The sequence below is a fragment of the Aspergillus terreus genome, genomic scaffold (genome assembly GCF_000149615.1).
Source record: "Aspergillus terreus NIH2624 scaffold_16 genomic scaffold, whole genome shotgun sequence".
In the NCBI taxonomy this organism is placed as follows: domain Eukaryota; kingdom Fungi; phylum Ascomycota; class Eurotiomycetes; order Eurotiales; family Aspergillaceae; genus Aspergillus; species Aspergillus terreus.
In genome coordinates, this window is record NT_165939.1 from 24,317 (window position 1) to 48,108 (window position 23,792).

A 23,792-nucleotide genomic window follows, 5' to 3' on the forward strand; every position below is an offset into this window, starting at 1 on the left:
CTTCATGGCCATTGCTTTAAAGAGCATACCCCTTGACCGGTGGCTCTTCGGATGTCCAGGATGCAAAGTTCAAGACGTTTAGGACGGCCGCAACATTGGTAGCTTCGACACTGAGGAAGTCGTCAACTGTCAGCCCCGGAGGCAAAAATTAGCCGCAGACAGTGTCGAGATCGATCCGCAATACTTGACCAGGCCCGTCATGCGTTAGTGCGTCAACCACCAATGCCTATATGACGGGGTTCACCAGCATGCTTTCGTGGGTATAAATACTTCCGGCAATCTAGCCCGGACAAACTAATTACATCTAATTGTTGGTTACGCCAACAGCGCGGATACCTTAAAGATAGGCGGATACTTCCGTGCCGATCTAAGGTTGAATAATTTTATCTAGACTTGAGTACAGGGTCGTAGTAGAAATGTATACGGAATTACCGTCGTGGCTCCGAAGCGCATGGATTAAGTTAGTATTATAGGCTTGCTGCAGGATCGCCGGGGTGTAAGATAAGGAGGCAAATCCCGGACAGGCCCTGTCTATTAGCAAACTATGAAAGTCAGAGCTCACTGGCATGAAATCCTAAACAGCGTCGCGAGTAGATGGCCAATATTTAAAGGCCTATTGTGTATCGAGCCCACCCTATAACCACGAAATCACTCCAATTTTACTACCGTTACATATTCCGGAGAGATAATTTATAGCGTACGCAACGTACTCAAAATTCATCTGCACATCGTCAAGAGAGTTCCCAGGTATATTTAACCAAACCGGATCGGCGAAGTCGGTAGCTAATAGAAGTTTTGCAAAGTTGAAATAGTAGGTTAGGCCGGCCTGGACGCCAGTTCCCGGTACAAGCAGAACAGGGATTTTTCCGTTAGCCCCATATTCGAAGCCTTAGGGGATATATAGGGCCGATCGGAGCGTACTTTCCTCAACCAAATAAAGAGCATCTTCAGTGGTCTTCTGAGGGTAGATAGAGGTTTTGGGAGATTTGGGATTATTGTTCGCCGAGGAGTTTATCTCGTCGTCTATAATCCCCTGCAGTAGATCGATGATATTCGATGGGAGTAAGCCCCGGGTCACCAATTCCAGATTATATCTAATATGGTCGACGGTGTCGTTAAGGATATTAAGACCGGATAATGCCCCTATAGCCCCCTCTACCGATGTGACGGACGTCTTCCTGCCTTCGGAGAGGTCGAGTAGATGAGAGACAAGCAGGTTCACTTCTTGCACTGCGCCCTAACCCAAGAAGTCTAACGCCTTGAGATTGTTCGTTAATATGGACAGCGTTGCCGAAAGACTGCGGCGCTTCTCCGAGGGCGAAGCGACAGTTAAACTGGCCCACCCAAGGAGGACGCCGCCAAGGATAGTTAGGGGCTTCTGCAGATACGTCCTAGTCGTTTTGAGGAGACTGCGCGGAGTGTGGTGTGGTATGGGGTGGGAATAAGACCATTCTTATATAAACATACCAGGTGTGTTCCTGGATCCGGGAGTAAATTTTTCTCCTCCCCTTTGGAGATGTTGCGCTGATCAGGTCTCCACTATCACGAACCCTGGAGGTTTTTTGCAACTAGCCCACGCACCCGGGCTCGTCCTTGCACCCGACATGTTGGTCCACGTCGCCGGGGTCCCTCTAATTGTCGTGAGGAACAGCCGTAGAGCAGACAGATCCAATGGAGCGGTATCTAGCTCCCCGCGAAAATCAGCATGGGATCAGTACCAGGGTTGGATAGGCTTTGACTTTCGTGGTCCGCCCACCCCTGAATTAGCCTGATCGACGGGCCAATCGCTGGGAGTTCTCCCCCATGTCCTCCTCCATCCCTGTCCGATCTATCGAATCTTATTTCGTCTATGACTAGTAACATTAATCAATGAAGGAGCAGGAATAAGAGTAGTAGGAGCGCGGCGCTTTATTCACCCTAGAGTGGCCCATTTCCTACTTTAGTAATAATCAACACATAGCGGAGAATCTCCGCTTTGAGGCTGGCCGAACAGCGATAGTAATATCACGAATAGGACTGTGTTGCTGAAGGGGAGATGACACCAGCTGTGAGACTCGTGGTCTGTTGAGCTAGGTACCCGAAGTCCCCAAACCCCCCCCCCCCCCCCCTTCTTCAAACTTGAAAAACATCTTATGACGGCATGAGCCGCTCTTTATGGCCGATGCTGCTATACTGAGTCCAAAGTCGCGTTTCCACGGGGCCAGGCTTTATCGGTGATGCTGTCCAGAGCTCAGAAGCGACGTTTGATTCTTCCCTAGCACGTGTATGGCCTGGGTGCTTTCCATCGGATACATCGTTAACAGAGATCTCTGTGTTGAAGAAGACGCACACAAGCGAGCAGAACTGTTTATTTTAGCATGAGATTAGGGGCTTTCTCGACGCTGTTTAGGAATTCGCGGCCATTTCCGGAAAAGTTCGGCAGTACCTGGACAATTAAGCGGTAAAATGTCACGGTAGTAACCCGATCGATGTGCCTAAGGTTTATTGATGAGTCTATCTGTGGATAAATCACACTTACCCGCAGCATATGAGCTGACCAGCCAAGACAATAACACGGGTCCCTCAGCTGAACTACACAAACACACCGCTTTCATCAGGCTGTGCCCTGGGAAATAGAGAGCAACTGCTTGGTGAAGTGTTTATGTCCAACTGGAGAATAGCACAAGTGTGTCAAACCCTGGGATTCGCCTAAGCCGCGCGACCTGCTAGTGTAGTAGTTCAAGCACGAGGGTGCCTCGAATCCACTAGTCCGGCGTGGTACTGATAGTCATCCTCGGAGCGGTACGGCTCCTGAGAACTGAGTCGAGGTTCTTGAGGACTGACAAGATGATCCTAAGATCTGAAGCAAGGAAGGTAGAAGTAAGGCCAGAATACACATATCCACTTGTGATAAGAGTATAGACGAAGCGTACTAGCAGTGACAACGATTTAATTATCAATGACAGTTGTATTGAACGCGAAGAACTAAAACAAGATCTTCCTAAGTACATGGTAATGTGTGTCCTTGTATCCTTTCGATCCTGTGGTGTGGTATATCGATGGGATAGGTGTGGTAAATGGGTGGTATGTGGCGATGGTCGGTTCTACCATTTGGGTGATTTCCTGTATACCATGACCTCTGATTGGTGGATGTCGGGTAGTAGGTAACCAAGTCTGTTGATGTGCAAGTGCTGTATCAGCCAGGACCCACACTAGGATACTGCCAGGCCCTTCACCCAACCCGCACCGCGTGCATCCCTACTATCTAATTTAGCTAACTAGTTATCTATTAGTTGACTTGCATCCCTGCCGGCGCGGAAGCGCCGGCTTGTAATTCTTATCATAATATACTTCACTAATATATCCCCCAAGTTCCTGTTAATTTACTCCGTACAACGTCTACATACTCATCCTAATCAAAACCCCAATTACTCAACATCTCACCCACTGCAGCGCCCGCATAGAACATCATCCCCGGACTCCTAGGATGAAACGTTTTAATCTGCCTGGTAGGCAACCACCAAGAGACATCCTGGCTACTATAGTCCCTATTGGCAATGGCCTGATTCGCTCGGTCCAAGCTCTGCGCAATCAAACTCGACGAGTTCGCCTTGACGTGGACCGCAACGTCACACATGAAAACCGCATAGGGATCCGGGTCCGATCCCAGCGCATCCTGGCACGTATCCGCATCGGGCAGCTGGATCGATCCGGAGTTCATAAGCGCGGTAATTTCGTCTGTCTCGGTCGCGTTCGTGCTCTCGGCTGTCGTGTCTCCAACAATCGCGATATCGGGCCATGCGGATAGGAAGAAGTAAGTGTTTGGGTTGTCGGGGTCTGGTTCTTGGGTTCCGGGCTCGCACCAGCGGTGGCCGTCAAATCGCGCGTCCATATCGATGTAATGGATCTGCTCCGTATTTCGGGCGGTGTTGATGTCGGAAATGGTGGATTGGATTAGCGAGTTGAGCATGCGGACGAGGTCGTTGAGTTCCTTGCGTAGGTCGGTCGTGAGCCATACATAGTTGCCGGATTGCTGCGGGTCGTAGTGTGGGCTTTCGTACCAGAAGGTGGTTGAGTCGCAGTCGGTGGTGTCTTCGTTGAAGAAGGTGACATAGCCAGGGACGTAGAGGTTGAACGACTGAAGTAAAGTCAGCGCGACGAAGGACAGCACGACAGGAATAAATAAGGATGACAGGGAGATATACGCTAGAGCCAGATCCGTCCAAGATCTTTTCATATGCAGCCCTAAGTTTCGCGCCGAGCCCGTCAGACCCTGTATCCTGCATCAGGTTGCGGGCTTTCTCTTCAGTCTCCAGACACCACTGGCGGTATTGTTCGAGCGAGTACCACCACATTGTTAGCACACAGTTGGAAACCAGATCGCTGAAGAACACATCGTTCCCTCCAATTGTCAGGGTTGCCATGGTAGTCCCCGTGGGGTTCTGTCCTAGCCATTGGTCAATCTTTTTATTCAGTCCAACCGTTGTATCCCCCGAGCATGCATAGTTGGTATAAGTAAAATCCTCAGTATCAAACCACTCCTGGACAAGCTCGCCGTAGCTGTTACTTCCCACGCGGCAACTGTCACCGGTTGTGGTTCCTGTACCCATCCCGGCCGCGTAGGAGTCACCAAAGTGAACATAATCATTGACACCGTACACAGCGTCAGCATCATAAGATGAATCTTCGTAGGCCGGACAGCTGTAGTCATCCGCCGCCGAAGAGGACTCCTCAGGAAGGGGAATCTGTCGACCACATATTTTGGTATAGTACCCGCCAACTACGACAAGAGCCCATGAATCCGCATTGTAGGCGGACAACTTGCTGTCACAGATGCCTTCTTGCCCGAGGTTATTTGGGTCTGGGCAAAGCAACCTGCGTTGCCAGTTAGCATCGCCGGCTGTACGGAGCTTATTGGCGGCTCTTTCAGCCGTTCTGCCTCTTTCGGTACAGTGTCGATTCAAGGTCCCTGCGGCAAGATCTCGAGCTCCTTTCCATCCGTAGACATAATCGCGGGTCCTCCTAAGGTGAAAGAATCAGTATCGGCCTGGTAATGAGAAAAAAGATGTGAAACCCACCCCTTATCCCCATTAACAAGCTTCATAACATAATTGGTATGCGTTACTTCGTGCAAAATCGCTGCAGCTCGAGTGAGATAGGCATCATGGAGATTAATTGAGTCGCACCTCGCGAGCGCTGACCTGGAACTCTTCAGGTAGACATCTGTGAAGAACCTTGGGCAGAAATTAAGCCGATTCTTATTGTTCATCATGGCAAACCAGCCGTTCTCGTCACATCCCCGAAGGTTTTTGCAAGTGATCGTGAACTTTGCGTCGTCGAATTCCGAAGACCCAGAAACCATGGTGACCATCCGGTCGAACGTATGCCCTATATTCGTAATGAAGACCGAGCTGTCGGTGAGTGATTCGGCAAAGAAGATGTCCCTATATGGGTAGTATGCGCCCTCGCTGAAGTACGCAACTTCCGACGCAGCATCAAGTGCATATTGCATTTCTTCAAAGATCGTCTGGACCTGGGCCCTAGTGCACTCGCTGTTGTCTTGATAATGAGGGGTGAGCTCGATGGGGGCTGTTTCAGGAGATACAGGTAGATTGGGGTCAGTTATCGGGCCGTCATCGCCTGTGTGATCTTTGGTGGCACATTCGTTGTACCATGTCTGCGCTGTGTTGTTTATGGAGTTCCAGATGCTGTGCATGTCTGCACGACCGTCGCCGTTCAGATCAGGGAAATAAGTGCATGAGCCTTCAACCGCGCCTCGGTACTTGGGACCCTGCGGTCCCCATTCGTATCGCGATCCCTTGATATCACGTCGGCCAAGGTTGTACCACACCGACCCGTCTCCCGAGAACTTGTCTGTCCAGATCATATCGGCCTTTCCGTCGCCATTAACATCGGCCCAGTGCAGATTCGCCCTGTCCTTCTCCTCGGAGTACTTGAATTGATCAATGTACTCCCATCCATCGTCCCCATTGACCCAGCCCCAGGTGCGGCCGTCCTTCTCAACGCACAGGTAATCGGCCTTGCCGTTGCCAGAAACATCAGCAAAATGGACCGGCCGGTCAAAGAAACCAAGCCCTCGGTGCTCGGGGCAGTAAAGCTCATCTGCAGCATTGATATTGTACTCCCAGTCAAAACTCCCCGTGTCTTTGATCTTGTTCCGCCAAACTTGGACCCTGTTCAGATTGTCGGGATCCGTCCAGATTATATCGCAGGCTCCGTCGCCGTCCCAGTCTGCGAGATGCAGATCGCGCCGGTCAAGCTTCATGCCAATCTGCTCTTGGGGGTCGAAGATAATCTCATTCGCTCCCCAGAAGCTCGACCCGTCGGTGGGGACTTCAACCAGGCCCCGATTCGGATAAAGACGCATATGGCCGGTTGAATGGATCCAAACGTAGTCCATCATACCATTGTCGTGGCCCATCATATTGCAATACCTGTCTCCGTCGGCTATAACAATTAGCAATCAACCTCTCTATGAGAACTTCCTTCCATACCTTTGATCTTAGCCCCTCCTGCGCCCTTGCTCTTCCACACATGAACGTAATACAGCGGCCCAAAATACTTGTCAGAGGTATCCTTCTTGATGAACACATAGTCCTGTCTCCCGAGCTCTCCAAAATCCGCCACCTCGCCATAGAGTCGCGCAAAGTAGACCTGATCCCGTAATCCGGATGTCCCGAATATCCCTCCCATTCCGGGATGCGACGGGCCAGAGTTAGCATCCTGGTAGAACCCCTGGCGCCACACGACGTTCAACCCGTCACCAGACTCTCCTTTGATGCAGCTCCGGGAGTTGGTGTATGTTGTCGTAGCGCCATCGTCATCAACCCACATCCAGTCATCGCGCCCGTCGCCGTTGATATCCTCGAATCGCACGCCGCGCAGGTCCCCCATGCCTTTCCCCGTGAAGCGCTTGCCCAGCGGCTGCCAGTATGCGGGGATGTCTTCGATCCATCCATTTCGCCAGCATGTGACGTCGCCGTTGTCAGCCAAACCGCAGTAGTCGGCGCGGCCGTCGCCGTCGATATCAGCAAGGCGTACATGTGCCTGATCGTATCCTTCGGGAGTCTTCCATAGTCCGATATCGGTGAAGGATGGAGGCTTGTTGCTCTTGGCGTCGCCGTCTCCATTGTTGATGCTTGCGTAGGTAGTCCCGTCCAAGGCGATGCAGATGTAGTCATCAAGTCCGTCGCCTATCATTTATCACACAGAAATCAGTCCCAGATGGTTCCTCGGCAGACAGACACAGTGCTTACCGTTGATGTCGATAAAATGCACACCCCCCGGGTTACAATTATTATGAGTCGAGAACGTCCCACCCTTCGTAAACTCCTGCTCCTCAGTGTGGACATTATTCGTGTAAGAAAGAAACGTCACCGCGCCGGAGTCGTTATCCTTGTGGAAGATCATCATGTCATCATACGCCCTAGTATAAAGCCTCCCGAAGAAAAAGTGCAGCTCGTCGTCATCCTTGTATGGATCTGCTGCACCCTTGCCGGCGCGGACAGTAAACAACGCCCCGCTATACTCGCTGTCGTGTCGATAGATTCCGTCATCCTCACCACTCCCTTGCTGCGTGAACCCGCCAGCGTAGACTCCGCTCCCATACTCTTTGTCACAGGTCCCCGTGGATGAGATGTCAAGGTCCGCCGGCTTGACAATGAGCTCCGCCACCGCAGCGTTGTAGATCGCGTTATACCAGATGTCTGCCATCTGGGAGTACCCGTAGTCGTTGGGGTGCTTGTTATCGGCGAAGTTATCAGGGTACGCGATCCAGTTGTTTCCGGGGCTGGGAGCCGGCGGATCCATATCGGCCAGGACGATGGAGACATTCTGCGCCTCGCGCATGTCAAGGACCAGCTCGCGGAACTGTGCGTTGACGGAGGGCCTGTTAGCTTCGAGGGTTGTGGAGCCCGAGGGGATCAGGGTCGACAGGACGATGAGCGTGTTGGCCATATCCGGGGCGCCGATTAGGGTTTCGATCAGGGAGCGCATGCGCTCGCCGGCGTTCGCAGGGTCGACGTTGTAGTCGCAGTCGTTGGTGCCGGCGTTGATCAGCACGACATTCGGCTTGTAGGCGAGCGAGTTTGCGGCCGCGGTTTGCACTTGCGTTATCACGTCGCCGCTGTGGGCTTCTACATCCTTTTCCCGCGTTTATATGTCAATTGGTCTGTCTATCTGTCGGAGGGGTGGGGGAAGAGAGATGCGTACATTGTCTACCATGTCACCGTTGGACTTACTGCCCACCATGTCCACTTCCCAGCCTTCAAAGCGGAGTTTGTCACGGAGAGGCTTGCGATATCCATTGCCGGTTGAGGATAGGTATCCCCAGGTGATGGATGCGCCAAGAGGGAGGATCCGTAGAGGGACTTTCGGGGCATCATCTCGTTTTGCTTTTGGACGCCATTCAGCAGCGTCGAAATCTATATATCTCGAATCGTCTGTGGGTCGCGAGACAGGGACAGCTGCTCCTGTGGCAGTAGATGATAGAAGAGCCAGTGTTAGGTTCAACACCGTAAAGAAAAGTAGAGACGCCATTATCGATGCTGACTCTCTGCACCTTTCACTCCTCTTCCATACTGCGACTCGTTTTTATACTTTCACAGCCCTCCAGTCATTTCATGTGTAAGATGCCTCGGCGTATGTGCCGTTCTGAAACAAGTGTACTTCCAAGAATCGCGAGTTCGAGTATGGTACCGGGATAAACCTGGATACTTAGGTATCAAAGAATGAGACCCTGGCATTTTTCATGGCAAGTTTGGGGGCCGTAATCCTGTGGCAGAGGCTCATATGCGGCGGTCGAGTCATGCAATGGGTTTATTTGGCGTAGTTTACGGAGCAACCAATCACTGGCCTGAATATGGTACCAGGATGAACCAGAATAGTACCAAAGGATGAGACTGGCATCCTTCATAGCCATAACTGTTGGGGGCCACCATCTGTGATAGGGAGATATGCAGTGATTGAGTGGTGCAACGGGCTTAATTGTAATCGGTGTTTGCTACTACGCGGAGTGCTAGGGAGGCGGCTGATTGGCATGATAAGCAAAGGCTTAGCTGAGACATGGCACTAGCTAGTTAGTTAACTAGAGGCTAGGACCTGCGTAAGCATCCATTCCGATGCTCTATTGGATAAGTTATTTACAATCTCCACATTAGGCGGCAATCCTTATTATAGAATACTAGTATAGAGCACTATGGACACTCCGACGTTCATTTAATATCTCCACCCGTGTTACCCCTCTTTCTGCCTTTGATGTCTATCAAGCTGGCCCTTCTGGCATTTATCCTTGCACTGAACATGACTCTACCAACACTTCCTAACTGGATAAGGATGTGCGTGCATTCGTCCCTTACACGTCTCCATCAGCACCGTTCCCCGAAATACGAGTCTATACCTATTAAAAGTATCCAGGCTAATTCACACAGAATCCTCATCATCCTAACCACAGCCTCCTTCTACCCGCAGATCCGGTGCATCCAACTTCGAAACTCCACACACGGCATCTCCACTGCCTACATCCTCTTCAACCTAATCAGCGCAACAGAACACTTCGCCATCCTATTCGCATTGCTGGTAAACAGCGGCGGAGATGTCTTCATCCATGAGCCCCCTACGACCGGGGACTGGTTGAACCTGTACCAGCTTTTCGCAGTGTGGATGGGATGCTTAGTCCTCTTCTGCCAAGCAATCCATAGCCTCCACACCAATCCACGCCGCAAACTCATCCTACTAACCATATACATTCAATACCTATGCATTTCTATCTTACCCGAGGTCATCGACGCAATCACCACTCCCGAGGAAACGAGAAAACAAAGGCCGCCAACGGGCGAGAGGAACTGGCTGATCGGACTCTTTCTTTCCGCGCACGCGATGACCGTCCTGCCACTATCGGCCGTGCTCCGCATCGCAGGATTCATAGATCAGTCGCGACTGATCTTGCGGCGCAGACGGGAGCAGCCATCGGTCTTAAGCCTGACAGGCCTGGCGTGTCAGGCCGTGGTCTTTGCTCTAGTATCTGGACTCTGGGTACTCAGGGTTCAGCAGCCTGTTCCTCGGATGCCGATGAGAAAACCTGTGGATTGGATGTATTGGTACCATGTAATTGGGTGGCCGGTTGTCGACGATGCGGTTTATGCGCTGGGACAATGGGTTTTGTTTTGGTATGCGGTTTGTTGGCGTTCTAGGGGCGATGCTAGGGATGAGGCAGTCCATTCTGGGGAGACTGATGACCTGTTAGGAGAGGATGAAGGGCATGGGTACGGCGGAAACGGGACTTCTTAGATTGTATGTATATCATTGTGCCACGATATCGCGTGTAACACCAAGATGTGGAAGGTATACTCATCGCCATGGATTTTTTGACAAGCTTGCTATAATAGCTCTTGATTAACTCTTTTGCCTTTTGTTATTCTGCCATACGGTCTCATTCAGAGCACGATCTGCAGGGGAAAGAGAACAGCTATACCGTCGCATGATTTCAACCTTCCAAACTCTTATTATCAAACTGGTAATAGCACCGTGAATGGGATGGCTTAGGCTTTAGATGAAGGAGTTAGAGCCTGGCTGCAAGCCCTAAGCACCTGTCTAGTCCACGTTATAATTTAGCAAGTCTCCCGAGCTCTCGCAAGCCTACCACTAGCTTATAGTCAATAGATTGTGGTATATCCAGGGCCTTTTAAGTATTTACGGCTCATACAAAAAGTAATATGAGACAACTCTACTCTTTTTACATCATCCACATCTATCGCCTAGATTGGTAGCTCGCAGTGGGTCATCCCTATCTGTTACCATAGGACTTCCCGTGGTCGCAATTCAACCTAATGCAGGACTTTCTCGTGGGCCGATTTATTACTAGACCTATTGATCTTTGATTGTGGCTTCATCCGGTCGCTATTACTTACAGCCACAGGGATCATAGTATTCGAATTACAATGTTGAACCTCTGCCACGATTACTATCAGGTCCTTCTAGTTGAACCTCTCTCTCCACCAGCGTTGAAGTATAATCCCGTAGACTCAAAAACCAACCCGACCCAATCCAATACCAAGTCTAATTATAATCAGAAAAATTATATTTTAAAAATTAAAATTTATATAGATATCTGCTAATCCTCGCAGACTATATATAAGAAATCCGTAATCTGCGCGGACTATAGTAGTATAGATTTTAGGATCCGCTCCGCGCGGAGCGGAGCGGACTGTGGATCTGCGGAGCGGATATGACACCCAATCTGCGGCCCAATACTAAGTCTGTTAGTTACTAAAGCTTTAGGCTTTAGAACATAGTTTTGGGATGTCACTATTACATCTATTTTCCCTAGTAGACTAAGAAGGCTGGCACGCCATAGATAAGAGGGTTCTACAGAATCTATTGAATACTATGCCTTATCGTATGTAGGCCATACTATCTGCGGAGAGCTAGTATACAAAATACTAGAGGCGGCGAGGTCGAGTTAGCGCAGTCTAGTACTAAATAGGAAAGCGGTTATTTTAGCGCGAAAACAGGGTACTAATATTTTTGGACCCCCACTGTACCTTCACGGATAGTACCACACAACTACATTATGATTATATATCATCTTTCCTCCTCCCATGGTTTTCCCAAGCACCTTACACGTGGCCGCCCTCAACTACCTAGTTTATTGACAGAGGTGCAGTAACAGTGACCTAACTGAGTGTAGTTTAGAGATATATATTTTACTATAGGGGGCTAAACTGTGGTGGATTACGCAGACTTTTTGCTAAAAAGCATAATAGCTACGATAGGCAGAATATAACTATAGATAAGGTAGATTAGGGTAGGTACGACTGCGGCGGCTTGATTATTCCTTAAAAATGACGGGCTCTTCTGGGGTAGACTACTGCTATAGTGAACCAGGAAGGCGGATATCCTCGTCGCGCCGGCGCATCATGAGCTTCGTGGTGGGATGAATGCGCACGCTGAAAGAATGGCGGTAGTACTGCAACGGTTCGTTGGGGACCACCTTCCAGTCGTATCGTATGAGCAAGTAGGCTAACATCATCTTGATCTCCTTAGAGGCAAAGAACCGGCCGGGGCAAGCCCGTGGATGCCAACCGAAGCCGATGTGGTCCCCGTTGGTGTTCTCCAGTTGGGCACTGAACGCTTTAGCCGGGTCCTCTCGCAGGCGCATATACCGGTAAGGATCGTATTTTGCTGGCTCTGGCCAGACCTCAGGGTTGCTCATGCGGTCGGCAGCTACCGCCACCAGCTCTCCTTTTGGGATAAAGGTTCCATTGGAGAAAGTCACATCCTGCAATGCATAGCTGCGCATGGTGGCACATTCGACGGGCTTGACTCGCTGTGACTCCTTGAGACAACTATCCAGCAGTTTGAGCTTGTAAAGCGAGGCAGGTGTCCAACCCCCTTGGCCGATGACCGTCCGGATCTCATCACGGAGGGGCTCAAGGAGATGGGGATGTCGGACGATGTCCACCAACCCACCGATCAGCAGGTCGGAGGTTCCGTAGATACCAGCAAAGTCCATGGCCAGTTGGGCCCCGGCTGCATCGTACCATTTCCCCTTGGCAGTATCCTCGAACCACTGGATCGAGTCTACGTAGCGAGGAGGCTCAATGCCCTTTGCCAGGCAGGAATCTCTTTCCGCACGTCGCTCCTGGATAATGGGATCGAGAAGTTGCCGGGCTCGTCGAACCTGCGCTCGGAGCTTTGCTCCCTGGGGCTCGAGCCAATGTACAAGGGGGCGCAGAATGACGGGCCAGAGGCGCAGCTGGCGCGCTTGAATTGCCATCGTCACCGCGTGGTGCTTGGCGATGTCAAGCCACTCCTCATTATGGGCTAACTTGCTCCCGACCATAATAAAAGTCACTGTTCGGGTCACTAAGTCCAGACACTGGTTATAGACTGGCACTGTGTGCCATTCTGAAAGCAAAAGCACATCCCTCTTCATCAGCTAACGGCCTAAAAACAAAAAAACTCATCATGATCACTTACCATTGCTGTCGCCAAAAATATCCGTGATAATCCCGCTGGCTTCATTGGCAAGAGGCTTGACGTACTTGGGAGCTTGGGTCTGGAACTGGTTCATGACCACTTTGGTGATGAGATGTGCATCCCTCGTGACTTCCTTGAATCCATCGAATCCAGGAAGATGAGAGTGAAAGTCCTGATGAGAGCACAAAGATCAGTAAGTCGGGTCCTCACAGCGGAAGCAGTTGCAAAGAACGGTGGACTCCTTACCGTGCCCAAGAACTTGTACATACAGAGCTCTTTCATCTTGCGGAACTCGTCGGCCATCGAGGAGGGAAGGATGGTGCAGTACCCAGAGTCGACTATGAACCGAATGGGCTTATCATTTTGCGAGAACCAGCTCTCAATCCATGACGGTGCATTCGCATCAAAGTCCCGTTTGGCCCTCATGGTCGTCAGTTCCCACCATGTTTTCGGATTGAACACCGGCAGCTCAGATCTCCGGCCACTCGAGCACAGGTAAAGAAGAAGGCACAGTAGCCCCGCACTGGTAGTGACCAAGGGCGCAAACCACGAGCCATGTTGCTGCGTGTCATTCCAAGCCAGCGACAGAAGGTGGTGCGGCTGTGTGAGCGCGTCGACAGTCATGGCTAGGAGACCAGGTATGGTTGATGGATAAGATATCGAGAGTAATGCGAGCAAAAGATCCGGGAAAGATCGCGAAGGAAAGGGCGTCTCTCTTACCAAGAAAGACCGTTCCCTATCATGCAATCACCGCTTGCTGTACGGTGGTGATGATGCTGGGATGGTGGTGGGTCCCCACCGAATAACGCCGGACAGCTGTTGAAGCCGAATGACGCCGGCAGGCCAAAAGAACCCTACCTTCACTCACTCAATCGGCGCTTCCCCTCCTATCACCAAATCGGATGTAAATGGACGGGCGTTAATAGCGGCCGGCCGGGCCGGGAATCCCCAAACGTAGATAGATAGGCATAGACCCGAAATCTTTGGCCCGGCATACATGAGCACAGGAAGTTTCACGCGACGGCGCCTTTCCTGCCTCAGCTTCAATCCACGCTCACGAGTTCTGTCGCCTCTATCAGTCGTGCAATTGTCCTATTGTAAACAGCATGGCTCAATCTATGTATCCTAATGAGCCTATTGTCGTGGTCGGCAGTGGTTGTCGCTTCCCTGGTGACGCCAACACACCCTCGAAGCTCTGGGAGCTACTCCAGCATCCTCGCGATGTGCAGAGTCGAATCCCCAAAGAACGATTTGACGTCGACACATTTTATCACCCGGACGGGAAGCACCACGGGCGAACAAATGCACCCTACGCCTATGTCCTCCAAGACGATCTGGGCGCCTTCGATGCCGCCTTCTTCAATATCCAGGCTGGAGAGGCCGAGAGTATGGACCCCCAGCACCGGCTGTTGCTGGAGACGGTGTACGAGGCCGTAACGAATGCTGGAATGCGTATCCAGGATCTGCAAGGAACTTCGACTGCTGTTTACGTCGGGGTGATGACGCACGACTATGAGACCGTCTCAACCCGCGACCTGGAGAACATCCCCACCTACTCGGCGACGGGTGTCGCGGTCAGTGTTGCGTCTAACCGCATCTCGTATTTTTTTGACTGGCATGGACCAAGTGTAAGTCACCCAATATCGTGTAGCAGTCCAATCATGCTCTAACGGACCGGGATGGTTGAAAGATGACGATCGATACGGCATGCAGCTCGTCGTTGGTTGCCGTTCATCTGGCGGTGCAACAGCTACGGACGGGTCAAAGCTCCATGGCAATTGCTGCGGGTGCGAATCTGATTCTGGGGCCCATGACATTCGTCCTTGAAAGCAAATTGAGCATGCTATCCCCCTCGGGTCGATCCCGCATGTGGGACGCCGGAGCTGACGGCTATGCCAGAGGCGTGAGTGTTTCTTGAGCCCGTAGATGACAGTTCCCATCGCTGACCGTGATCAGGAAGCTGTTTGCTCTGTAGTGTTGAAGACATTGAGTCAAGCCTTGCGCGATGGGGACACGATTGAATGTGTCATCCGAGAAACTGGGGTGAATCAAGATGGCCGAACGACGGGAATCACGATGCCGAACCATAGTGCTCAGGAGGCACTCATCAAGGCTACCTACGCCCAGGCTGGCCTCGACATCACCAAGGCCGAGGACAGGTGCCAATTCTTCGAGGCTCATGGTTAGCAAAGAGAACCTGTTCTGTTGGCGCCCTGCAGCTGACATTCGTATGATAGGGACTGGTACCCCGGCCGGAGATCCCCAGGAGGCGGAGGCCATTGCAACAGCCTTCTTCGGCCACGAGCAGGTAGCACGCAGCGACGGAAACGAGAGGGCCCCTCTGTTCGTGGGCAGTGCGAAAACTGTTGTCGGTCACACCGAGGGCACGGCCGGTCTGGCTGGTCTCATGAAGGCGTCGTTCGCTGTCCGCCATGGGGTCATCCCCCCCAACCTGCTGTTCGACAAAATTAGCCCGCGAGTCGCCCCATTCTATAAAAACCTCAGGATTCCGACAGAAGCTACCCAATGGCCAGCTCTCCCGCCCGGACAACCGCGCCGCGCCAGTGTCAACTCCTTTGGTAAGCGAGGATTGCCCGGAGGGACCCTCACAAGTACTCAAATTAATGCTAACTGAACCGCGTCGATGGTCAGGATTCGGCGGCACGAATGCGCATGCCATTATTGAGGAATACATGGAGCCAGAGCAAAACCAGCTGCGAGTCTCGAATAATGAGGACTGCCCACCCATGACTGGTGTCCTGAGTTTACCCTTAGTCCTCTCGGCGAAGTCCCAGCGCTCCTTAAAGATAATGATGGAGGAGATGCTGCAATTCCTTGAGACCCACCCCGAGATACACTTGCACGACCTCACCTGGTCCTTACTGCGCAAGCGGTCAGTTCTACCCTTCCGCCGGGCTATTGTCGGCCATAGTCATGAAACCATCCGCCGGGCTCTGGAGGATGCCATCGAGGATGGTATTGTTTCGAGCGACTTCACTACGGAGGTCAGAGGCCAGCCATCGGTGTTGGGAATCTTCACCGGGCAGGGGGCGCAGTGGCCGGGGATGTTAAAGAATCTGATAGAGGCATCGCCATATGTGCGGAGCATAGTGAGGGAGCTGGACGACTCCCTGCAGAGCTTGCCGGAAAAATACCGCCCCTCGTGGACGCTACTGGACCAATTCATGCTAGAAGGAGAGGCCTCCAACGTCCAATATGCTAGTTTCTCCCAGCCATTATGCTGCGCGGTGCAAATCGTTCTGGTCCGTCTCCTTGAAGCCGCGAGAATCCGATTCACAGCTGTTGTTGGACATAGCTCGGGCGAAATTGCTTGCGCCTTTGCTGCCGGGCTCATCAGTGCCTCGGTGGCGATTCGGATTGCTTACTTACGTGGAGTCGTCTCGGCAGGGGGCGCCAGAGGCACACCGGGAGCCATGTTGGCCGCCGGAATGTCCTTTGAGGAAGCACAAGAGATCTGCGAGTTGGATGCCTTTGAGGGCCGCATCTGCGTGGCTGCCAGCAATTCCCCAGACAGTGTAACTTTCTCTGGCGACGCGAACGCAATTGATCACCTGAAGAGCATGTTGGAGGATGAATCCACATTTGCGAGACTGCTCAGGGTCGATACAGCGTACCACTCGCATCATATGCTTCCATGTGCAGACCCATATATGCAAGCCCTAGAAGAGTGTGGTTGTGCTGTTGCCGACGCAGGTTCCCCAGCCGGAAGTGTACCCTGGTATTCGTCCGTGAACGCCGAGAACAGGCAAATGGCAGCAAGAGACGTGACCGCCGAGTACTGGAAAGATAACCTAGTGTCTCCGGTGCTATTCTCCCACGCAGTGCAGCGGGCAGTCGTCACGCACAAGGCGCTGGATATCGGGATTGAAGTGGGCTGTCACCCAGCTCTCAAGAGCCCATGCGTCGCCACCATCAAGGATGTCCTATCTGGGGTTGACCTGGCGTATACAGGTTGTTTGGAGCGAGGAAAGAATGATCTCGATACATTCTCTCGAGCACTGGCATATCTCTGGGAAAGGTTTGGTGCCTCCAGTTTCGATGCGGACGAGTTCATGCGTGCAGTCGCGCCTGATCGGCCCTGTATGAGTGTGTCGAAACTCCTACCGGCCTATCCATGGGACCACTCTCGTCGCTACTGGGTGGAATCCCGAGCAACTCGCCACCATCTTCGAGGGCCCAAGCCCCATCTTTTATTAGGAAAGCTCTCCGAATACAGCACTCCGCTAAGCTTCCAGTGGTTGAATTTTGTGCGCCCACGAGACATTGAATGGCTTGATGGACATGCATTGCAAGGGCAGACTGTCTTCCCTGCGGCCGGCTATATCGTCATGGCAATGGAAGCCGCCTTAATGATTGCTGGCACCCACGCAAAGCAGGTCCAGTTACTGGAGATCCTGGATATGAGCATTGACAAGGCAGTGATATTTGACGACGAAGACAGCTTGGTTGAGCTCAACCTGACAGCTGACGTGTCTCGCAACGCCGGCGAAGCAGGTTCGATGACCATAAGCTTCAAGATCGATTCCTGTCTATCGAAGGAGGGTAACCTATCCTTATCAGCCAAGGGCCAACTCGCCCTAATGATAGGAGATGTCAATTCCAGGACGACTTCCGCTAGCGACCAGCACCATCTTCCCCCGCCAGAAGAGGAACATCCTCATATGAACCGTGTCAACATCAAGGCTTTCTACCACGAGCTGGGACTGATGGGGTACAACTACAGTAAGGATTTCCGGCGTCTCCATAACATGCAACGAGCAGATCTTCGAGCCAGCGGGACCATAGACTTCATTCCTCTGATGGACGAGGGTAATGGCTGTCCTCTCTTGCTGCATCCTGCTTCCTTGGACGTCGCCTTCCAGACAGTCATCGGCGCATACTCCTCCCCAGGTGATCGGCGTCTACGCTGTCTGTATGTACCCACTCACGTTGATCGCATCACACTTGTCCCATCCCTTTGCCTGGCAACGGCTGAGTCCGGATGCGAGAAGGTTGCCTTCAATACTATCAATACTTACGATAAGGGAGACTACTTGAGCGGTGACATTGCGGTGTTTGACGCGGAGCAGACCACTTTGTTCCAGGTTGAAAATATTACTTTTAAGCCCTTTTCACCCCCGGATGCTTCAACTGACCATGCGATGTTTGCCCGATGGAGCTGGGGTCCGTTGACTCCGGACTCGCTGCTGGATAACCCGGAGTATTGGGCCACCGCGCAGGACAAGGAGGCGATTCCTATTATCGAACGCATCGTCTATTTCTATATCCGATCGTTCCTCAATCAGCTTACACTGGAAGAGCGTCAGAAGGCGGCCTTCCATTTGCAAAAGCAGATTGAGTGGCTTGAACAAGTCCTGGCCAGCGCCAAGGAGGGTCGTCACCTATGGTACGACCCCGGGTGGGAGAATGATACTGAGGCCCAGATTGAGCACCTTTGTACTGCTAACTCCTACCATCCTCATGTTCGCCTGGTTCAGCGAGTCGGCCAACACCTGCTCCCCACCGTAAGATCGAACGGCAACCCATTCGACCTTCTGGACCACGATGGGCTCCTGACGGAGTTCTATACCAACACACTCAGCTTCGGACCCGCACTACACTACGCCCGGGAATTGGTGGCGCAGATCGCCCATCGCTATCAGTCAATGGATATTCTGGAGATTGGAGCAGGGACCGGCGGCGCTACCAAGTACGTGTTGGCCACGCCCCAGCTGGGGTTCAACAGCTACACATACACCGATATCTCTACCGGATTCTTCGAGCAAGCGCGGGAGCAATTTGCCCCCTTCGAGGACCGGATGGTGTTTGAACCCCTCGATATCCGCCGCAGTCCCGCCGAGCAGGGCTTCGAGACGCATGCCTATGATCTGATCATTGCCTCCAATGTGCTACATGCGACACCCGACCTAGAGAAAACCATGGCTCACGCCCGCTCTCTGCTCAAGCCTGGAGGCCAGATGGTTATTCTAGAGATTACCCACAAAGAACACACACGGCTCGGGTTTATCTTTGGTCTGTTCGCCGACTGGTGGGCTGGGGTTGATGATGGTCGCTGCACTGAGCCGTTTGTCTCGTTCGACCGCTGGGATGCGATCCTAAAGCGTGTCGGGTTTTCCGGTGTGGACAGTCGCACCACGGATCGGGACGCAAATCTATTCCCGACCTCTGTGTTTAGTACCCATGCAATTGACGCCACCGTGGAGTACTTAGACGCGCCGCTTGCCAGCAGCGGCACCGTCAAGGACTCTTACCCTCCTTTGGTGGTGGTAGGAGGGCAGACCCCAAAATCTCAGCGTCTCCTGAACGATATAAAAGCGATCATGCCTCCTCGTCCGCTCCAGACATACAAGCGCCTCGTGGATTTGCTAGACGCAGAGGAGCTGCCGATGAAGTCCACGTTTGTCATGCTCACGGAGCTAGACGAGGAATTATTCGCCGGGCTCACTGAAGAGACCTTCGAGGCAACCAAGCTGCTACTCACGTACTCCAGCAATACGGTCTGGCTAACAGAAAATGCCTGGGTCCAACATCCTCACCAGGCGAGCACGATCGGCATGCTACGCTCCATCCGCCGGGAGCATCCTGACTTGGGAGTTCATGTTCTGGACGTCGACGCGGTTGAAACCTTCGATGCAACCTTCCTGGTTGAACAGGTGCTTCGGCTTGAGGAGCATACGGATGAGCTGGCCAGTTCAACTACATGGACTCAAGAACCCGAGGTCTCCTGGTGTAAAGGCCGCCCGTGGATTCCTCGTCTGAAGCGCGATCTGGCTCGCAATAACCGAATGAACTCCTCGCGCCGTCCCATATACGAGATGATCGATTCGTCGCGGGCTCCTGTGGCATTACAGACGGCTCCGGATTCATCATCCTACTTCTTGGAGTCCGCTGAAACCTGGTTTGTGCCTGAGAGTGTTCGGCAGATGGAGACAAAGACGGTCTATGTCCACTTTAGCTGTCCCCATGCGCTTAGGGTCGGACAGCTCGGGTTTTTCTATCTTGTGCAGGGTCACGTCCAGGAGGGCAATCGCGAAGTGCCCGTCGTGGCCTTAGCAGAGCGTAACGCATCCATTGTGCACGTTCGTCCCGATTATATATATACTGAGGCAGATAACAATCTGTCCGAGGGTGGTGGCAGCCTTATTGTAACCGTCCTCGCCGCGGCGGTGTTGGCGGAGACGGTGATCAGTACCGCCAAGAGCCTGGGGGTAACTGACTCAATCCTCGTTCTGAATCCCCCCAGCATATGTGGGCAGATGTTGCTTCATGCTGGCGAAGAGATCGGTCTTCAAGTCCATCTGGCCACCACTTCTGGCAACAGGAGTTCGGTTTCTGCTGGAGACGCCAAGTCCTGGCTAACATTGCATGCTCGCGACACGGACTGGCACCTGCGACGGGTTCTGCCCCGGGGTGTCCAGGCTTTTGTCGACTTATCAGCCGACCAGAGCTGTGAATGTTTGACTCAGAGGATGATGAAAGTTCTGATGCCTGGCTGTGCCCATTACCGTGCGGCAGACCTGTTCACAGACACCGTTTCCACTGAATTGCATCGCGGATTGCGGCATCAAGCTTCACTGCCCGCCGCATATTGGGAGCATGTGGTATCTTTAGCCCGCCAGGGACTTTCTAGTGTCAGCGAGGGGTGGGAGGTGATGCCGTGCACTCAATTTGCAGCGCATGCCGACAAGACGCGCCCGGATCTCTCGACAGTTATTTCCTGGCCCCGGGAGTCGGACAAGGCGACGCTTCCTACCAGGGTTCGCTCCATTGACGCTGAGACACTCTTTGCGGCCGACAAAACATATCTCCTGGTCGGACTGACTGGAGATCTTGGACGATCACTAGGTCGTTGGATGGTCCAGCATGGGGCCTGCCACATTGTACTTACGAGCAGAAATCCGCAGGTGAACCCCAAGTGGCTGGCGCATGTTGAAGAACTGGGTGGTCGAGTCACTGTTCTTTCCATGTAAGAGGAGTCCTTCCTTCTGCAATTCCTCCTTATGATCCCGACTAACGCAGCTGGCTTCAGGGACGTGACAAGCGAAAACTCAGTGGATGCTGGCCTGGCTAAAATCAAGGATCTGCATCTGCCACCAGTGGGGGGTATTGCCTTTGGCCCTCTGGTTCTGCAGGATGTGATGCTAAAGAATATGGAACTGCCAATGATGGAGATGGTGCTCAACCCCAAGGTCGAAGGCGTCCGCATCTTGCACGAGAAGTTCTCCGATCCGACCAGTAGCAACCCTCTCGACTTCTTCGTGATGTTCTCCTCGATTGTGGCCGTCATGGGCAACCCGGGTCAGGCTAACTACAGTGCCGCTAACTGCTACCTTCAAGCGCTGGCGCAGCAGCGAGTTGCATCCGGATTAGCAGTGCGTTTTCTCTCCATCCTTTGCTAACGATTCCTATGTGTCTTTACTAAACCGGGCAGGCGTCCACCATCGACATCGGTGCCGTGTACGGCGTTGGGTTCGTCACTCGGGCGGAGCTGGAGGAGGACTTTAATGCAATTCGGTTCATGTTCGATTCGGTTGAGGAACATGAGCTGCACACACTGTTTGCTGAGGCAGTGGTGGCCGGTCGACGAGCCGTGCACCAGCAAGAGCAGCAGCGGAAATTCGCGACAGTGCTCGACATGGCTGATCTGGAACTGACAACCGGAATTCCGCCCCTGGATCCAGCCCTCAAAGATCGGATCACCTTCTTCGACGACCCCCGCATAGGCAACTTAAAAATTCCGGAGTACCGAGGGGCCAAAGCAGGCGAAGGGGCAGCCGGCTCCAAGGGCTCGGTCAAAGAACAGCTCTTGCAGGCGACGAACCTGGACCAGGTCCGTCAGATCGTCATCGGTAAGTTGAGCGAATCCGGGGAATATTCTCCCCTTCCTCACTCAGCGGACTGGAGGCTAACCGCTTCTTTTCCTTTGGCGCAGATGGACTCTCCGCGAAGCTGCAGGTGACCCTGCAGATCCCCGATGGGGAAAGCGTGCATCCCACCATCTCACTGATCGATCAGGGGGTGGACTCTCTGGGTGCGGTCACCGTGGGAACCTGGTTCTCCAAGCAGCTGTACCTTGATTTGCCACTCCTGAAAGTGCTTGGAGGTGCTTCGATCGCCGATCTCGCTGATGAGGCTGCTGCGCGACTGCCACCTAGCTCCATTCCCCTCGTCGCAGCCACCGATGGGGGTGCAGAGAGCACTGACAATACTTCCGAGAATGAAGTTTCGGGACGCGAGGATACTGACCTTAGTGCCGCCGCCACCATCACTGAGCCCTCTTCTGCCGACGAAGACGATACAGAGCCGGGAGACGAGGACGTCCCGCGTTCCCACCATCCACTGTCTCTCGGCCAAGAATACTCCTGGAGAATCCAGCAGGGAGCCGAAGACCCTACCGTCTTTAACAACACCATTGGTATGTTCATGAAGGGCCCTATTGACCTTAAACGGCTATACAAGGCGTTGAGGGCGGTCTTGCGCCGCCACGAGATCTTCCGCACGGGGTTTGCCAACGTGGATGAGAACGGGATGGCCCAGCTGGTGTTTGGTCAAACCAAAAACAAAGTCCAGACCATCCAAGTGTCTGACCGAGCCGGCGCCGAAGAGGGCTACCGACAACTGGTGCAGACACGGTATAACCCTGCCGCAGGAGACACCTTGCGGCTGGTGGACTTTTTCTGGGGCCAGGACGACCATCTGCTGGTTGTGGCTTACCACCGACTCGTCGGGGATGGATCTACTACAGAGAACATCTTCGTCGAAGCGGGCCAGCTCTACGACGGCAGGTCGTTAAGTCCACGTGTCCCTCAGTTTGCGGACCTGGCGGCACGGCAACGCGCAATGCTCGAGGATGGGAGAATGGAGGAGGATCTCGCGTACTGGAAGGAAATGCATCAGCGACCGTCCTCAATTCCAGTGCTCCCACTGATGCGGCCCCTGGTAGGTAACAGTAGTACGTCCAATACTCCCAATTTCCAGCACTGTGGTTCCTGGCAGCAGCACGAAGCCGTGGCGCGACTTGATCCGATGGTGGCCTTCCGCATCAAGGAGCGCAGTCGCAAGCACAAGGCGACGCCGATGCAGTTCTATCTGGCGGCGTATCAGGTGCTGTTGGCGCGCCTCACCGACAGCACCGATCTCACCGTCGGCCTCGCCGACACCAACCGTGCGACTGTCGACGAGATGGCGGCCATGGGGTTCTTCGCCAACCTCCTTCCCCTGCGCTTCCGGGATTTCCGCCCCCATATCACGTTTGGCGAGCACCTTATCGCCACCCGTGACCTGGTGCGCGAGGCCCTGCAGCACGCCCGCGTACCCTACGGAGTCCTCCTCGATCAACTGGGGCTGGAGGTCCCGGTCCCGACCAGCAATCAACCTGCGCCTTTGCTCCAGGCCGTCTTCGATTACAAGCAGGGCCAGGCGGAAAGTGGAACGATCGGGGGTGCCAAGATTACCGAGGTGATTGCCACGCGCGAGCGCACCCCTTACGATGTAGTGCTGGAGATGTCGGATGATCCCACCAAGGATCCGCTGCTCACGGCCAAGTTACAGAGCTCCCGCTACGAAGCTCATCACCCCCAAGCCTTCTTGGAGAGCTACATGTCTCTTCTCTCTATGTTCTCGATGAATCCCGCCCTGAAGCTGGCATGATGGCGCAAACATAGAACATGATAGCGCAGCAGGGACGATGTAGATAGAGCTTTGCTTCTGCGGGTGGATCTATAATTATATAGTATATATAAATATGGTGAGTCGAACGAAGAGGGGAGAATGCCACAATTATTTACTGTTTT

The 23,792-nt window shown here is 53.0% G+C and overlaps 4 protein-coding genes across 4 annotated transcripts; 2 read left to right on the plus strand and 2 right to left on the minus strand.

Annotated features, from left to right (window-relative positions):
- Positions 1 to 3,391: 3,391 nt before the first annotated feature.
- ATEG_09958 (putative esterase) lies at positions 3,392 to 8,538 on the minus strand (the record flags this gene model as incomplete). The annotated part of the gene is made up of 6 exons (XM_001209260.1): positions 3,392 to 4,117; positions 4,185 to 4,854; positions 5,181 to 6,447; positions 6,495 to 7,193; positions 7,257 to 8,142; positions 8,212 to 8,538. The coding sequence occupies 6 exons, from the start codon at positions 8,536 to 8,538 to the stop codon at positions 3,392 to 3,394; spliced, it is 4,575 nt and encodes a 1,524-aa protein (XP_001209260.1).
- Positions 8,539 to 9,300: 762 nt separating this feature from the next.
- Positions 9,301 to 10,287, plus strand: ATEG_09959 (PQ-loop repeat-containing protein; the record flags this gene model as incomplete). The annotated part of the gene is made up of 1 exon (XM_001209261.1): positions 9,301 to 10,287. One exon carries the CDS (start codon positions 9,301 to 9,303, stop codon positions 10,285 to 10,287), a length of 987 nt encoding a protein of 328 aa, XP_001209261.1.
- Positions 10,288 to 11,869: 1,582 nt separating this feature from the next.
- ATEG_09960 (cytochrome P450) lies at positions 11,870 to 13,602 on the minus strand (the record flags this gene model as incomplete). Its single annotated transcript, XM_001209262.1, has 3 exons — positions 11,870 to 12,906; positions 12,979 to 13,150; positions 13,225 to 13,602. The coding sequence occupies 3 exons, from the start codon at positions 13,600 to 13,602 to the stop codon at positions 11,870 to 11,872; spliced, it is 1,587 nt and encodes a 528-aa protein (XP_001209262.1).
- Positions 13,603 to 14,084: 482 nt separating this feature from the next.
- Positions 14,085 to 23,649, plus strand: ATEG_09961 (uncharacterized protein; the record flags this gene model as incomplete). The annotated part of the gene is made up of 8 exons (XM_001209263.1): positions 14,085 to 14,606; positions 14,669 to 14,881; positions 14,935 to 15,160; positions 15,216 to 15,557; positions 15,631 to 20,965; positions 21,029 to 21,371; positions 21,431 to 21,829; positions 22,015 to 23,649. The coding sequence occupies 8 exons, from the start codon at positions 14,085 to 14,087 to the stop codon at positions 23,647 to 23,649; spliced, it is 9,015 nt and encodes a 3,004-aa protein (XP_001209263.1).
- Positions 23,650 to 23,792: the final 143 nt, after the last annotated feature.